At 34.7% G+C, this 15,765-nt stretch overlaps 1 protein-coding gene across 4 annotated transcripts; it reads left to right on the top strand.

The window, feature by feature from the left end:
* The first annotated feature begins 1,205 nt into the window (after positions 1-1,205).
* On the top strand, positions 1,206-7,675 carry LOC110106960 (V-type proton ATPase subunit D). 4 transcript variants are annotated; one of them, XM_020837066.2, is made up of 3 exons: positions 1,206-1,314; positions 1,390-2,327; positions 7,449-7,675. In XM_020837066.2, exon 2 carries the CDS (start codon positions 1,505-1,507, stop codon positions 2,300-2,302), a length of 798 nt encoding a protein of 265 aa, XP_020692725.1. In that variant the 5' UTR covers positions 1,206-1,314; positions 1,390-1,504; the 3' UTR covers positions 2,303-2,327; positions 7,449-7,675. The 4 variants fall into 4 exon arrangements, with proteins under 4 accessions (XP_020692725.1, XP_028548416.1, XP_028548415.1 ...); XM_028692583.1 differs by having other exon boundaries at positions 7,377-7,675; XM_028692582.1 differs by having other exon boundaries at positions 7,368-7,675.
* The last annotated feature ends 8,090 nt before the right edge of the window (positions 7,676-15,765 follow it).

Below are 15,765 nucleotides of genomic sequence, written 5' to 3'. Positions count from 1 at the left end.
GGGCAAGGGGCAGGGCAGCGGCAGGGCAGAGCGGGCAGCAGCCGGGCAGCGAAAAATTCAAAATTTTTTAAAATAAACAGGTTTGCGTGCGCCGGGTTAACCCGAACCCGACCCGTTTGATAAACGGGTCGAATTTTAGAACCCGAACGGGTCGGGTACAACCCGGATTTTTCGGGTCGGATTTTCGGGTCGTGTCAAATATTAACACGCAGATCTGGATATAGGCTGGGTTGTTTGGTATATTTAATTCAACTATAAGTTCCTAAATTTAAAATTTTGATGATCTCTAATTTAATTTTTGTAATTTCCATTAAAAAAATTGCTTTGAGATTCTGACTTGATCAAGTGAATTTTATGTTCCAACAAATAAATAAACATTTTATGATAAATATATAAGTTCCCAAAATTTATTTAAAAATAATAATCTTTCCAAAGGTTAGGGTCAACTTGCATAAATCAACGACTCTGCCACTTGTTTTCAAAAAAAAGTTCTTATTTTCTCTCAGAGAATGCCAATTGAGGTACGAGAGTCCGTCTGCAGATCAAGCTCCATTTCCGATCTCTCCGCCGAAGACCGATAACAGGGCGAGTTTCCTTCATCTCGATCTAATTCTTCACTTAGCCATCTTTGCAAAATACTGTAGCAGTTTTTTCCTTGATAATTTCGATCGTAGAACCCCCTTATCGAATTTCTTCTCTGGTACCGAGTTAATGGCTTTCTTCGTCCACTCTCAAACATTTTCATCGCAGCTTCCATTTTTCTGTTTTTTTTTATTCGACGAAATTTATATTTTTTTTCCGCATTTAAAGGCCGTTCGGCAGATTTGTAATTTCTGAAAATTAGTTGATATGATATGTATTTGGTTACTTATTTCAAGAATTAGGAATTTATATTTTGAGATATTTATTATATTAATTTAGCTTAATAAAATATTAATTAAGTTGTAATTAGTGAAAATAAAATTTTACTTAATCATATGTTTGTAATTTATTGAAGTAATTGAATAGTAACTTTATTTATTAATTTAATCATTAATACTGATTTTTCAGTTTTGTATATGCTAATTATATTATGATTAATTTAGTTGAACCTTTTATTAATTAATAATTAATTGTTTATAAATTTAATTAAATATAAAAATGTATATTAAATTAATTATTTATATATTATTAATATTAATTATGAAATTAAAATGATAAACTTTTAGCAGATACGCTCGGGTTTGTCCCTACCGAAACCCTCGACGAAAGAACGGAGCGCAGAAGTCGCGACGGGAGATTGGTGGCGAAGACATCGGCGTGATCGCGGCGGAGGTAAAAGGGATTTTGATGCGTAGGATTTATTTTGAATTTTTTTGACCTAAAATCCTGCTTAAATCCTTTTGCAAGGCGGCAAATCAAACAGAAATATAGCTGCTACAAATCCTAGCCACATAGTGTTGGGATTTTTTGCAGGAAAGGATAACTTAAACGACCGCTTAGGGTTACAGAAGATAACGGGAAAATGTCGGGCCAGGGGCAGAGGCTTAACGTGGTGCCGACGGTGACGATGTTGGGCGTGATGAAGGCGCGGCTGGTCGGCGCTACCCGCGGGCACGCTCTACTGAAGAAGAAGAGCGATGCTCTTACCGTTCAATTCCGGCTGATCCTTAAGAAGATAGTCTCCACGAAGGAGTCTATGGGCGACATCATGAGAGCCTCCTCCTTCGCCCTCACTGAGGCCAAGTACTCCGCAGGAGACAATATCAAACACGTAGTGTTGGAGTCCGTTCGTTCTGCGTCAGTCCGTGTTCGTTCCCGGCAGGAGAACGTTGCAGGAGTGAGGCTCCCTAAGTTTGAACACTTCACTGACTCTGCTGCTGACTCCAAGTCTTCCACTGACCTCACTGGCCTTGCTCGAGGTGGGCAGCAGGTGCAGGCCTGTCGTGCAGCTCACATCAAGGCTATTGAGGTTCTTGTTGAACTTGCCTCTCTCCAGACGTCCTTCCTCACCCTTGATGAGGCCATCAAGACAACTAACCGAAGAGTTAATGCGCTTGAGAATGTTGTCAAGCCCCGTATTGAGAACACAATTAGCTACATAAAGGGGGAGCTGGACGAGCTTGAGAGAGAGGATTTCTTCAGGCTTAAGAAAATCCAGGGATACAAGAAGAGGGAGGTAGAAAGGCAAATGCAGGCAGCTAGGCAGTTTGCAGAAGAAAAGCGTGCGGAGGAGGTTTCACTGCAGAAGGGGATATCTTTCCTTGCTGCACATAATCTTCTTGTTGCTGGGGCAGAGAAGGACGAGGACATTATCTTTTAATGGACACTTGATGTTTTCTCATTAGGTCAGCAGCGATTAAATCCTTTCTGTTTGCTCAAAGCGTTTTATGATATCCGAATAAACGATTTACTGCAGTTTGTTTGTAATAATTTTGTAGATGAGCTGGTTTTTCTTTGTATCCTTTGTTATTTGAATGATTTCAATGTGTTTTCTGAATTACATTTATGTCAGATTTACTGTTTTCTTGTGTGCCTTGCTTCTCAAGTTATACGAGGGTGAATGTTTAGGTCTTCTTTAATCTGTGGCCTGGATTTTAGTTGTTTTAATTGGTCCTATTTAGCCAAATAATAATCTCTACTGTTCCAAATCAGACAATCCAAGGTAATGACTTTGTTCAATACATTTAATTCAAATACTTAAGACAGACCCTGATTTCGAAGTTCAAGGGACTTTAATCGAAAGCGAGATTAAGTAAATTCAGATCGAGATATCTATGAATCTACTAATATTTGTTATGCAAATCCGGAAAGTGTTTGGTAGCCAAAAGACGTGATTAAAATTAGCCCCATGTTTTGGTAATAGATCATATGGATTAACTCATGTGATTAACACATGGTATTTTGGATATTGTATTAAAATTTAAATACTTAAAATTTGTTTTCAATTTGAGTATTGCTTAATTTAATTATATCCTGTTAAATTGATGTGATTAGAATTATCATATAAATCTCGGTGGGTTATGCATGTACTAAAAAACCGTGAAAAAAAGTTGCACCAATAATGTTACACAAATGTAAAACTCAAGTGGGATGAATTGAGTTCAAGTTGTCATGAGCCTCTTATTTTTGTATCCCTCTTTTTTCACACCATACCTCATTTAACTTGAGAAGTTCGGATTGTAAATAAATAGGGAAGTGGGATTATGGTATAATCAATTATGCCCTACCAAGCCCCCATCTCACATTTGTGGGATTTGCTAATCCTTGACCCATCTAGGTTTTTAATATAAAATTCTTTGGTTTGGTAAGACTTGGGGTTTCTTATCTTATTCTTGTAATCCTCATCAAGATTATAGTATTTTATTTTTTGAATGAGTGTTTGAAAAAAATGTGTGAGGTAACTAATGCTTAGATTCCAAACTTTTTTATAATTGGAAATCATACCAAACCAAGTTCTCGAGGATTGATTGAGCCATTATAGTAAATCTTCAGTTTGCAAATTTTGTTAGTAGTTGCTTGAGTTTCAATGCTAGTGGAAAACTTGATGTATAATGCTTCATCTAGGTTTCCATTGAGGAATTCATTGTTTACATCAATTTAGTGAAGACACCAATCTAAGTTGGCTACAAGGGAAAGAAGCACATGAATGGTATTGAGTTTGGTTACAAAGATGTTTTTTTGCTGATGATGATCTCGGAGAATATGCTAATGTTCAGTTAATTGTTTCCTTTGTTTTCATATTATGGTACTAGAGCAAGTATAATTTTATTATGACATCGTTGAGAGATTACACGTGTATGTTAAAGTGGATAAATAACTCAACCTTACTAGTTATGAAAATAAAAACCACACTTAACCAGGAAACAAATAAACTAACCAGTCCTTATAAAAATGAAGGATACTAATTATACTAAAAATACATATGGGCAAATCTTAGGAGAATATTCCAATGCGAAATCTCAACTATAAATGTTAAAAGATTTGTTGACCTCATTATTCGAGATCAATTTTCCTAAAACTCATCTCTAGTGCCTAGGTCTTCGTAGCCTAGTGTAGACGTCGCATTTAGGATCCCTTTTAAGTGGATGCCTTTGACGTAGCATTGACTCAACCTCCTGACTCGACTTAAATTATCGCTACTCTAAATAAAATTGACTCGACGCGAATTTGATTTAACGACTACGGCTTCTATCAATCTCAATTAATTTGTCTCAAACCCATTAAGATTAAATCAAAATTATTAATCTGTTAATTTTGTGAGTTTTTTTTTTCAAGAGATTTGGAAATTATGAAAGTGGTGTATGTGAATTGTTATCCTTCTCTCTCTCTGCCTATTCCTCTTGTCTTTTCCCTTTCTACTCTTCTTCCATCGCCTTAGCATGAGCTTCAAAATTTGCAAAATATTATTTGAAGTTGCAATCTTGATAGATGTGGTGTATTGTTGATAAATCCAAGTGAGATGTGTGAGTTTGTTAGAAATTCTACATATGCTTTATATTTCAACTTTCGAGAATGTGTGATCGGAGTTGTATGCTTTATATAATATAAAAAATGCACGGGTCTTTGGGAAGAATGAAGCGACATCAAATTTTCTTTCTCATGATTGTTGTTGGAAAAGTTTATGGGGACTTGTATGCATCAATGATGTTTTCTTTAGTACACTAGCATGCAATTGGGTTAAATATGCATGTACACGGGTCTTATACTTTAAGGTTTTATTTCTATTCATGTATATGTGATATAAAAAAGTAAGTTGGGTAATTACATTGGTAGTATCCTTTGAGTTTTAGAAAGAAGTTTGTTGCTATTGTTTATTTCATTCAATCTTTTGCAGATATTCAGGTTGAGATATGGTTTTTGTAGAGGTGAACAAAGTGATTTGCATATTCTCATACGGTGGTTTGAAAGAGAAGTTGGTGCTTTTAGAATGACATGGATTTTATGTACATTGAAGGATTTGGTGCATTCTATTATACTTTATATTCATGCATGAGAAAGTTTTAGTTACTTATTCTATACAATTGTAATATGAGTTGTCACATGTTGTGTTTGGGAAAGAGAGGTGATGGAATCTTGTTGTGCATGCATAAAAAGAAGCGAATGTTTGCTAAGAGAAATGTGTGTATTGGAAAGTAAAAGGTGTTAGAAAGTGAAATGTGCATATGAATTTTGGAAGGTAAAGTGTATGTATATTTTGAAAAATGAATTGTGTGATTTTGGAAAGTGAAGTGTATATGTATTGGAAAGTGAAGTGTATATGTATTGGAAATTGAAATGTGTGGAAGGGTATATATATTTTGAAAGGTGAAGTGTATGTGATTTGGAAAATGAAGTGTGTTTGTATTGAAAGTTGTTTTGTGTGTAAGTTGAGAAGTATGTGTATTGAAAGACGAAGTGTGTGAAAAGTGAAAAATGAATTGTGTGTATTGAAAAGTGTTTTGTGTAAGTTGAGAAGTGAAAACTATATGTGTTTAAAGGTGAACTGCATTGAGAAGTAAAGTGCATGAACTTTGAATAGTGAAATGTGTGAATTTTGGAGAGTTAAACATGTGTATTTTGGAAAGTGAAATGTATTAAAAGATGAAATATATGTTTTGAAAGGTGAAATGTTTTGGAAAGTGTGTATGTTAAAAAGTGAGCTGTGGGAATTTTGGAAAGTGATATATGTAAAATTTTGGAAGTTAAAAGTGTGCAAGTGTTGAATGATGAAGTGTATGATTTTGAGGGTTTTGTGTTGGAAAGTGTAAGGATTTTGAAAGAGTGAAGTGTGTGTATGTGAACAGTAAAGTGAAGTGTGTGAGTTTTGAATGGTGAAGTGTATGATTAAGTGAAAAGTGAAGTGGATTTTGTGTATAAGTTGAAAGTGAAATGTGTGTTTTGGAAGATGAAGTATGTGAAAAGTGAAGTGGATTTTATGTATAAGTTGAATAGTGAAATGTGTGTGTTTTGGAAGATGAAGTATGTGAAAAGTGAAAAGTGAAGGGTGAAAATTGAGAAGTGAACTGTGTGAGCATTTTAAAATGAGTTGTTTGGATGTTTGTTAGGAAGTGAAGTTAAAAAAAAAAAAGCTTAGCTCTCTTTCTCTCTCTCCCTTTCTTCTTCTGCTTCTTCTCCCCCTTCTTGTGCCTCGGGATAAATTTTAGAAAACTATATAAAACATCTTCGAAACCGAAAATTCCAAAAGCAAAGTCTTAAGGAAAACATCAATTCGGGATCTTTAATCTTAAGAGATACTAAATAAGGCTTATCTTAGATATGAATAGTTTGAATTATATTTAGCATTCTTCCTAATAGGTCTTGTGCTCTATGCATTGATACCACTAAGACAACAAAATTTGCACATCGTCTTTATCTTTTATTAGGTGAACCAACACTAGTATAACATAAGATCAACCATGATCATATTGAAGGAATTATAATGGATGAAATTCTTAAAAATTCTCCAGATCTTGTTGTACGCTATGAACATGGTTATTATATCCAAAATGACAATCTATCATGTGTTTTATTGGCACCAGATCTTGCACCACCAAAGCCATTAAGTGAGGCTGAGTTAGAGGTTAAATTTTATAAATCATAGTTTTCGTTATGTTTTTTATTTTTCTTCAGTATTATCCTACCCTCTAGAATTTAAGGTGCATGTTGAACTAGAATAACATTTAGGGCGATATTCATACATACCACATTATTTTTTGTATATGATATCAATACCTAAACTTTTATATTTGTAAAACATTTTAGTATCTCAACCACATTCATTTGTATGTATGAAAATGTGTATTTCATTTAAAAAAAGTTAATATTAATTAGTTTTTTGATATGTTTTAAATATTTTGGTGTTATATTAATAAATATCAATGTTAATGTCTTAGATATATAAATATATAGAAATTCTGTGGTATGTTTGCAGATCTCCTAATATCTTATTTATTGCTACTAAAATGTGCTCCTAGTTTTCCTTTTAGAAAAAAAAATTTGCTTAATCAACAAGAAGTTTTACAGACCCATTGGGTTTGTTTTATTTGAAAGAATTGGAGGGAATGCAAATGAATTTTATTTCCAAATAAATATTGGATGTTTGTCTCTAATGTAATTTATAGGAATATGATTTTACAAAACGAACCCAAAACATAAAAAGCAATTATTCTATGTTAACAGATTTTTATCTTTTTATTGGTCCATTTTCTTTTGCCAACATGGTGTTTCTAACAAAAGCTAGTGTCGGTTGTCCATGCTCTTTCTTAAAAACTCTGATTGATTTCTCATTTCATTATATTTTCCCTGCTTTATTTGCACCAACAAATTTTCTACCTGGTTTAACATGTTTTATTTATTCATTCTCGAAGCTTATGTTTTCTTATCGTTATGTCACTTGTTACATTTAGCTTTTTCAGATGCACATAGCAGGACACAGGCTTTGTTTATACTTGCATTCAAGCTCAATTGAATATTATTTGATTTTCCAGAAACATACAAGACTATTTTATGCATGAAGTTGCAAACTGAACGGCCCTTAGGCATGATTGCAAGATGTAATGCAGCTGTTGGTATCTTTTATATCAAGCAATACTTGAAGTACTTCACGGTTTGATTGCTTGACTATGCTTAGCAGCACTATCTAATGTCATTTTGATATTTTTGGTGATGAATCAGAATCAGTTATATTGAGTGATGATATGTGGATATTTACAAATTTTTTTTGCGATCATTTATGAGGAGAGAAATTAAAGTTTACTATTGCGGGTTTCCTTAGAAGAGTAGTGTAAGATTTTTCATCATTTTTACCCAAGTGTTTTTGGTTTCAAATAATAGAAACTTTTCAATGTTGGCGCATCTAATTTGGAACTTCTGAAATTCCTTTTTCCTAGGAGGGTTTGTTTTAAGTTTCTCAAAGTTTGTTCGAAGTAATATGATATGGGATGATATAGGGTCTGAGTCTGATGCTTTTTTGGTATGCATTGCTATTAGACACTTATTTCAGAAATTTTAGATAACAATAAACTTATGCAAGAAAATGTGCAAAATTCATGAAGAAAATGTGTAAATCACAAACTACTATTTACTTCTAACGATGAAAGCACAAATACATGAAATCCAATTCAAATGACAAGATTTTGTCCTTTTGTTGTAATTTCTATGCATAGGAAGGAAACCTGACTCGAAAAAGACATTAGATTGTCTCTTGAGACCTAGGGTATCCTAGGGCAGGTAATTTGTAATAGAACATTGGGGGTTGAAAGAAATGAATCACTAAACACAAGTAAAGAAGAGAGAAAGGGAGAAACTGGAGATGGTATTAATTAATTATAAGAAGGTCTCATGCCTGAGCATGGAAATTGACTTCTAGAAGGTTTTAGCTCATATTTGATGAAGAATCATAATCTTGGAGTTAATCCAGTGGGACCTCTCATGTAAAGTAAGACTTTTATTCATTCTTTAGAGTAGTTTCGTTTTCTTAGAGCATTTATTTAAATGCCTCATGAAATATAAATGGTGATAAGTCATCCTTAGGGATAGAAGCTTGCTGGAATTTAACTAAAAAATTTGTAGAGTAACTGTTGGAAGAACATAGAATTTGGATAACGCCGGAGCAGCTGCAGAAAGTGCAAGAATAGGAATCCCGAAGAATAGGAATCGTCATTGCCCACACCCATCTTAAATATTTTGTAAGGCAGATTAATCTCAATAGCAGTACTAGTTAGTGCTTAAAAAATAGCAATCGCATAAGGCCTTGTAGAATAGGAATATAAATCTCTGTTTAAAATTGCGCAATAAGAGGCGCGCCTCTGCACAATTTTACCCAAAACTGCCTCGAGGCTTACGCTATTCCCCTTATGGCAGAGGCATACGCCTCACTTGGACTGAGGCGCGCCTCAGATGCGCAATTCTAGTAGAGGCGTTCGCCTCATGGGAAATGGCCCACCCACTTAAAATGAAGTGTTTTTTCTTGCTTGAACCCTCACGGCTCCAGATCTCCCGAAATTTTCCTTCCCCGCACGCTGTTTTCGCGAAACAGAGAGGTCCCTCTCCCGTCGGCTTCCCTTCCTGCCGCTTCTCCCACCAGCGCCGCCTCTCTCCGATGAAGTTGAAGTTTCCGCCGCCCTCTAAGAGTACTCCACATTGAATTTTAGGTATTTTTTTTTTAGTTTAGGGTTTAGATTTTTTAAGTGTAAGAAAATCCAGGGTTTATATTTTTTTGATTATTTTTGGATTTTTGCTTTAGGAGAAATGGTTAGAGGTAAAAAAAAGACGAATATGTCATTACGGCGTGACCTTTCTTGAAAATATAACGTGCAAGTTGACGTAGGAGGGGGAGAGAAGACATATGTCTATTTAAAATGCAATTTTTGTGAGAAAGTGGTGAAGGGCGGAGTAACCCGCATGAAGGAACACTTATCTTGCTCTCATAAGAACATAGCACCGTGTGCAAAAGTGCCAAACAATGTGAAGGATGAAATAATTGCTTACATGAAGAAAACTACCATGGAAAAACACTTACAACAGGAGCAATTTGATGATAGGGTCGAACATGGTGCTTACTTCGAGAGCGAGAGTGGAAATGACTCTTCCTCCACTATACATAACAGAAGTGCACGTGGTCCTATGGATCAATATAATGACTAATCCAGAAGAGGATAGAGGACAAGCACAAATGGTGCCTGCAGCTGGTACTAGAGAGGGTCGACGCCAGATTTGCATGGATATTGGCAATTTTTTTTTTTGAAAATGCCATACCATTTAATGTTGTTACGTCGCCTGCCTACTTCAATATGCTGCGGTCTGTAGGGTTGTATGAGAGAGGGTTGAAGACACCTTCAATGTATGAGTTGCGAACATGGATTTTGAAGGAGTTGTAGAATACAGAGCGGAGAATTGATGAGATTAAACGGACATGGATTGAGACTGGTGTTACCATTATGTCAGATGGATGGTCTGACATGAAGAGCAGGAGCTTGATTACATCCTTGTCAACAATTCCTACGGCACGGTGTTTTTACGATCAGTTGAAGCTTCAGAGGAGGTGAAAAATGCCACATTCATTTTCAGTTTACTTGATGGGGTTATTGAGGAGATTGGGGAGCAATTGGTTGTTCAAGTAGTGACTGATAATGCCAGTGCATACAAAGCAGCTGGTCAGATGTTGATGGAGAAAAGGGCACACCTATATTGGACCCACTGCGCAGCACATTGTATCGATATCATTTTGGAGGATCTTGGTGACTTACCTCAGCACAAGAGCGCTCTTTCTAGGGCGAAGAAGATCACAAAGTTCATCTACAATCACTCATGGATCTTAGCCTTGATGAGAAAGTTTTCAAAGAAGGAGGTTGAGGAATAAGGGGTTGAAGGATGATGAGGACCCGTTGGTGTGTGATGATGTGTCATCTGATAATGAGTGGTTCATAGATGATGAGACAGATTTGCCTTTATCAGACTTAATGCTAGACGATCTAAGTGTGGATGTCTTGAAGGGCGAAGCAGATCAAGTGGGCACATCCACTAGTACCACACCACACACATCCACTAGTTCTGCAGCACAACAATCAAGTAAAGGTATTCCAAACTTCACTTATTATGCTATTGTATTATATTTATATCAAGTGAGCAATTAACATGATAATGATCTTTTCTCTTATTGAACAAGGAAAGAAAGTGAGTCATATGAGATGATGAGAAAGAAATTCCCTTGAAGACCCATTTAGTGATGGATATGATTGCATTTATATAGTTTTTTGTATTTGGAGTTTTGTTAAACTAATATTGTGATTTTTGTACTTTGGGCATGATTTATTACATATATTCTTACTTCTCACTATTTCATATATCATTTAGATGTTTTTTATTGTAAGATAGAATATTGTTATTATTTTTCCTGCTAAAACTCTTATTTCTCATTTAGCAATTCTGTGTCTGTGAGGCTTATGCCTCAGACCGCCTCGGGCTTACGCCTCGCCTCACGGATGAAAACCGCCTCGAGGCTAATTACGCAATTTTAAACCTTGAATATTTTTAATACTCGATCCTTAAATAAACAAGCTTGAACACTAATTGTTCGGTTCATTTATGTTCACGAACAACATCATTTGAAGTTCGTGAACAAGCTCGACATTAAGCTCGATAAGAAGTTCGATTTGTTCAATTCAGAACTAGTGAATAAGCTCAATAAAAACTCGATTAATATTTAATTATAAAATATATAAATATACATAATATAAATATTTTAATTTATTATAACATAATGATATAATTATTTTAATTAATAAATTTTAAATTAATTAAAAATTATTATTATATATTATAGTTTTAATTTCCTTACAATTGCTATTTTATTATATTACATCATTAGATCTTGCTCATTTGACAGCTCAGGAATACTCGTTAGATTTGTTCATGAACATGCTTGCTTGATAGTTTAAAAAAATTTGCTAAATATGTTCACGAACAAAGCTCGTTAAGGCTTGTTTGTTTAAAGCTCGATAAGCACTAAACGAACCGAACATGAGCCGAACATGAACCAAACATGAACACCATTAATTTAAACGAACCAAACATGAACCCAAACAATAAAGCTTGAATCAGACACGAATCGAACTTGAACAAGCTAATAATAAACGAACACAAACATAAACACTCACATACTCGGCTCGGCTCAGTTCGTTTGCAGCCCTACTCTTTAGGTCTACATTTATCTTGTTTAACATAAGCCAAATATAATACATTTACTCTCAAATATATCTACCAATGTAGAACACCGTGTAAAAAAAATTATATATGGCTTGTTTGGTTTAAAGTAAAATGTTTATTCTAAATGCAGATGTTTTGAAAATGTTAGTGTTTTATCCAGAGTAAGAAGAAATGTAGAGTAAAATTTTAAAGTATTTGGACTTCATCTTCTATTTCAATTTTGGTGTATTTGAAAATCATTTGATTTGACTGATTTTCAAAGACATTATAAATTATGTGTCATTGTCATAGTGGCTTTAAAGATAATTAAGTATGAACAAGTAGTAAGATTTGATGATATTTCAATAGAAATGTGGAAATGTTTAGGAGATTAAGAAATTCTTTGGCTTACTAAGCTTTTGAATATTATTTTAAAAAGATAAAATAAAAATTGCCAGATGAGTGAATAATTGATATCTATTTTTAAGAATGAAGATAATGCATAAGAGTATACAAATTACAGGGAAATTAAGTTAGTGTGTCATACATTAAAATTATGGGAGAGAGTAATTGAGCATATGTTATGACGTGATACTAATGCTTCTCAAAATCAGTTTGGATTCATGCTGGGCGAGTTTAATACGGAAGTTATACATTTGCTGAGAGGTTTGATGGCGAAGTACAATGAGAGTAAGGAGGATCTACATATAATATTTATTAATTTGGATAAATAAAGTTTTAGTAGAAGTGCTTTGAAGAGTTATAGAAAGAAAGGATTTAATAATCCTTATATTCAAGTTATTAAGGATATGCATATATGAGCTGTTATTAGTGTTCAAACACAAGGTGGCTTGACCAAGTATTTCCCAATTTCAGTTGGATTATATAAAAGATTAGCTTTAAGCCTTTGTCTTTTTGCTTTAGTTATGGATGCTCTTACCTGACATCTGCAAGATGATATACCTTTTTGTATGCTTTTTATTGGTGAAATTTTTCTTGTTGATAAGACTGGAGAGGGAGTTGATGGAAAACTTGAATTATGGAGGTCAACCTTAGTGTTTAAATGTTTATGTTTTAGTAGATCTAAAACCAAATGCATGGACTGTAATTTTAGTTGTAATAAATCTAGTCATGGAATTGTGCATTTGGGTTAACAAGTCATCAAGAAGAGTGAACGTTTTAGATGTCTCGAGTTTATTGTTTAAAATGATGGCGAAATATATGGGGATATTGTTAGTATAATTTAAGTTGGATGATTGAAGTGGAGGAATGCATCAGGCCTGTTGTGTGATAGATAAGTAACCCTTAAATTAAATGAAAGTTTTTTAAGTCAGTGATGAGACTAGTAGTGCTTTATGGCGCAGAATGATAGCCATTAAAAGAGAAACATAAAATTAACTTAAGTGATGCTGAGATGAGGATGCTCATGTGGATGAGTGGCTTTACACTCATAGATATCATGCAAAACAAGCATATATGTGAAAATGTTGGAGTAGCTCTAGTGATACATAATATTAGAGGGAGTCGCGTTAGATGGTTTGATCACATAAAATGTCGGCCTTCTGATGACTCTATCTGGTGAGTAGATGTATTATATTCGACCTATGTTAAGTAAGGTCGAGGGAGACCTAAAAAGACTTTGTTATAAAGTATTAAATATTACCTTTTTTATTAAATTTAAAGGAGAATTTGACTCTTTATAGAACTTTTTTTTGGAGAAAAATGATTCATGTAGCCGATCCCACGGAGTGAGATATAGATGTCACGACCCGGCCGCCCGAGTTAACGAGGCGGGAACAGACGGTCGTACGGTAAACACTTAAAACTTTCATTTTAACATAAACATCAATATGCTCAAATATTCATACAACAAAATTTAAAAGAGCCACTAAACATCTATTTCAACCATCTCTACAACAACAACAACATCAAGCCTTTATCCTACTACGTGGGGTTGGCTACATGAATTCTTTTTCTCCATTGTGTCCTATTAAAAGTCAAATTCTTGTTTAAATCTAATAAAGAAAGGTCATTCCTAATATTTTATAACCAAGTCTTTTTAGGTCTACCCCTACCTTTCTTTACACAAGTCAAATCTAATACCTCTACTCTCCTAACCGGGTCATCGGAAGGCCGCCTATTTATGTGACCAAACCATCTAAGGCGACTCTCTTTAATTTTATCTTCTACTGGAGCTACTCCAACCTTTTCATGTATATGCTCATTTCGTATCCTATCTCTAAGGGTAAAGCCACTCATCCACCTAAGCATCCTCATCTCTGCCACACTTAACTTAGTATTATGCTTCTCTTTTAATGGCCAACATTCGGCACCATAAAGCATTGCAGGCCTCACTACCATCTTATAGAACTTTTCTATTACATCAAAAATAATCTCTCATAAACAGAAAACAAAAATAGTACAATAGTATTATAAATGACCGCTAGAGATTGACATAGAAGCAGCCAGCCATAGAAACTAGATGGTCATCATATGCATCTAAGGCTTCGTTTGGGATTGCTTTTTTACTGCGTCTTAAAAACTAAAAAGCTACTTTAAGAATCAGTAAAAAAATCTTCCCAAACGAAACCTAAATATATATTCTAAACTAATTGTTTACAAGTCAAACTTCAAAACGCCAAAATCAAAATATAAACTAAAAAGTTTATAGTCAAAATTCAAAATGATTGACGTAATATAAATATTTTATGGTTCCAATGATTGTGGTCTTTGAGTTTCCAATCACAGCAATTGTGTCTGTCTAGTTGGAAGAAAAAAAAAAAAAAAACTATCACTAGTACTGTCCAATATTTAATTAGTTTCATGTAATCTCCGAAGTAGACTAGACAAGTTTTCATATCTGAGAGGTTCGATAAAGGTTCTTATTCTTTTCCCTACCTCTTATGTCATTACGAAATGGTAGGTGTTTTTTCTGACATCTCAAAGTAAAAATTTCTTAAATCACAATTAAGTCCTAATGCAGTGACATCCAGAAATAACCCAAATTGAGTGGCATCTAATGTCAGAACTTCTCAACGTTGTGGATGCTCGTTCTCTTACCCTCTGCCTTGGTTTATTGCCTGCACTCTGAATCTTTAGTTATTAGCCATTTTTTAAATTATTTTTGTTGCATGTGCTTCTTAGCCGCTTGGGTGATATTTCTTAGGCAACATATGTAAGCTTCTATCTTTGATTTGAAAACTATTTTAACTTAGAACATTCAGGTCTGAGGCTTTGTTTACGTTGCTATATGGTGCTGTGGAATGAGCTCTAAATACTTGATTACTGTAAGATTTTCTTTGGATAAGGAAGTTGACGATTGCTAATCTAAGGCACGAAGTAGAGATGAGTTTGCTAGTGCAACTATTAGGGGTTTAAAACATCAGAGACTAGAGTTTCTTCTTTCTCTTTTCTGATATCATAAGAGATTCGAGCCTCTCTTACTATCCCTATCTTACAAAGTAGAATGTTCAAATCGAATTGTTTGGCTGAGATGGGTGATTGCTTCTAGGGGTGCAAATGAGTTGAGTCGAGTTACAGTCAAGGGGTGTTCGAGTCGAGCTCAACTGTCAAATACCGAGCTTGAGCTCAAACTCGAACTTGAGTCGAGCTCGAGCTTGACTTGTTCCACCGTAAATGAGTTTGAGCCGCTCGTCGAGCCTCCGATGTGGTCTGATTCAGGTGTATTCTCGAAATACATATGGGAAGAAGAGAGAGAGGAAGAGATTTATTCCCTGTCTTAAAAATTTGATTCGCTGTATTTTACAACTTCAGTGGGAGGGAGAGAGAGTAGATTTTTTGGGTTTGCCATTTATTATTCTGTGGCTGCCAGAGAAGTGAGAGAGAGATAGAGAGGGGCAGGTGATTGACATTTGAGCCATAATCTATTGGGTGGGAATTTAAAATACCAGGCATGAATTTAAAATACAAGCATGAAATTATTATTGATTTTAAAATATTTAAATTTAATAATTTCGAGCCAGCTCGTGAGCCGAGCCTCATCAAGCTCGAACTCGAGCTCGTGACTCGATAAGTTAGGCTCTCAAGCTCGTTAAAGAGTAGAGATTGAGCTAGCTCGCGAGCCGGCTCAGCTCACTTACACCCCTAATTACTTCCTGC

The sequence above is a fragment of the Dendrobium catenatum genome, unplaced genomic scaffold (assembly GCF_001605985.2).
Source record: "Dendrobium catenatum unplaced genomic scaffold, ASM160598v2 original_scaffold_234600, whole genome shotgun sequence".
NCBI lineage: Eukaryota > Viridiplantae > Streptophyta > Magnoliopsida > Asparagales > Orchidaceae > Dendrobium > Dendrobium catenatum.
The sequence above is the reverse complement of the archived record's forward strand: the minus strand, read 5'-3'. Positions and strand labels throughout refer to the sequence as shown.

Coding starts and splice junctions, on each gene's coding strand:
- LOC110106960 (XM_020837066.2), top strand. CDS start 1,505: ATGTCGGGCCAGGGGCAGAGGCTTAACGTGGTGCCGACGGTGACGATG.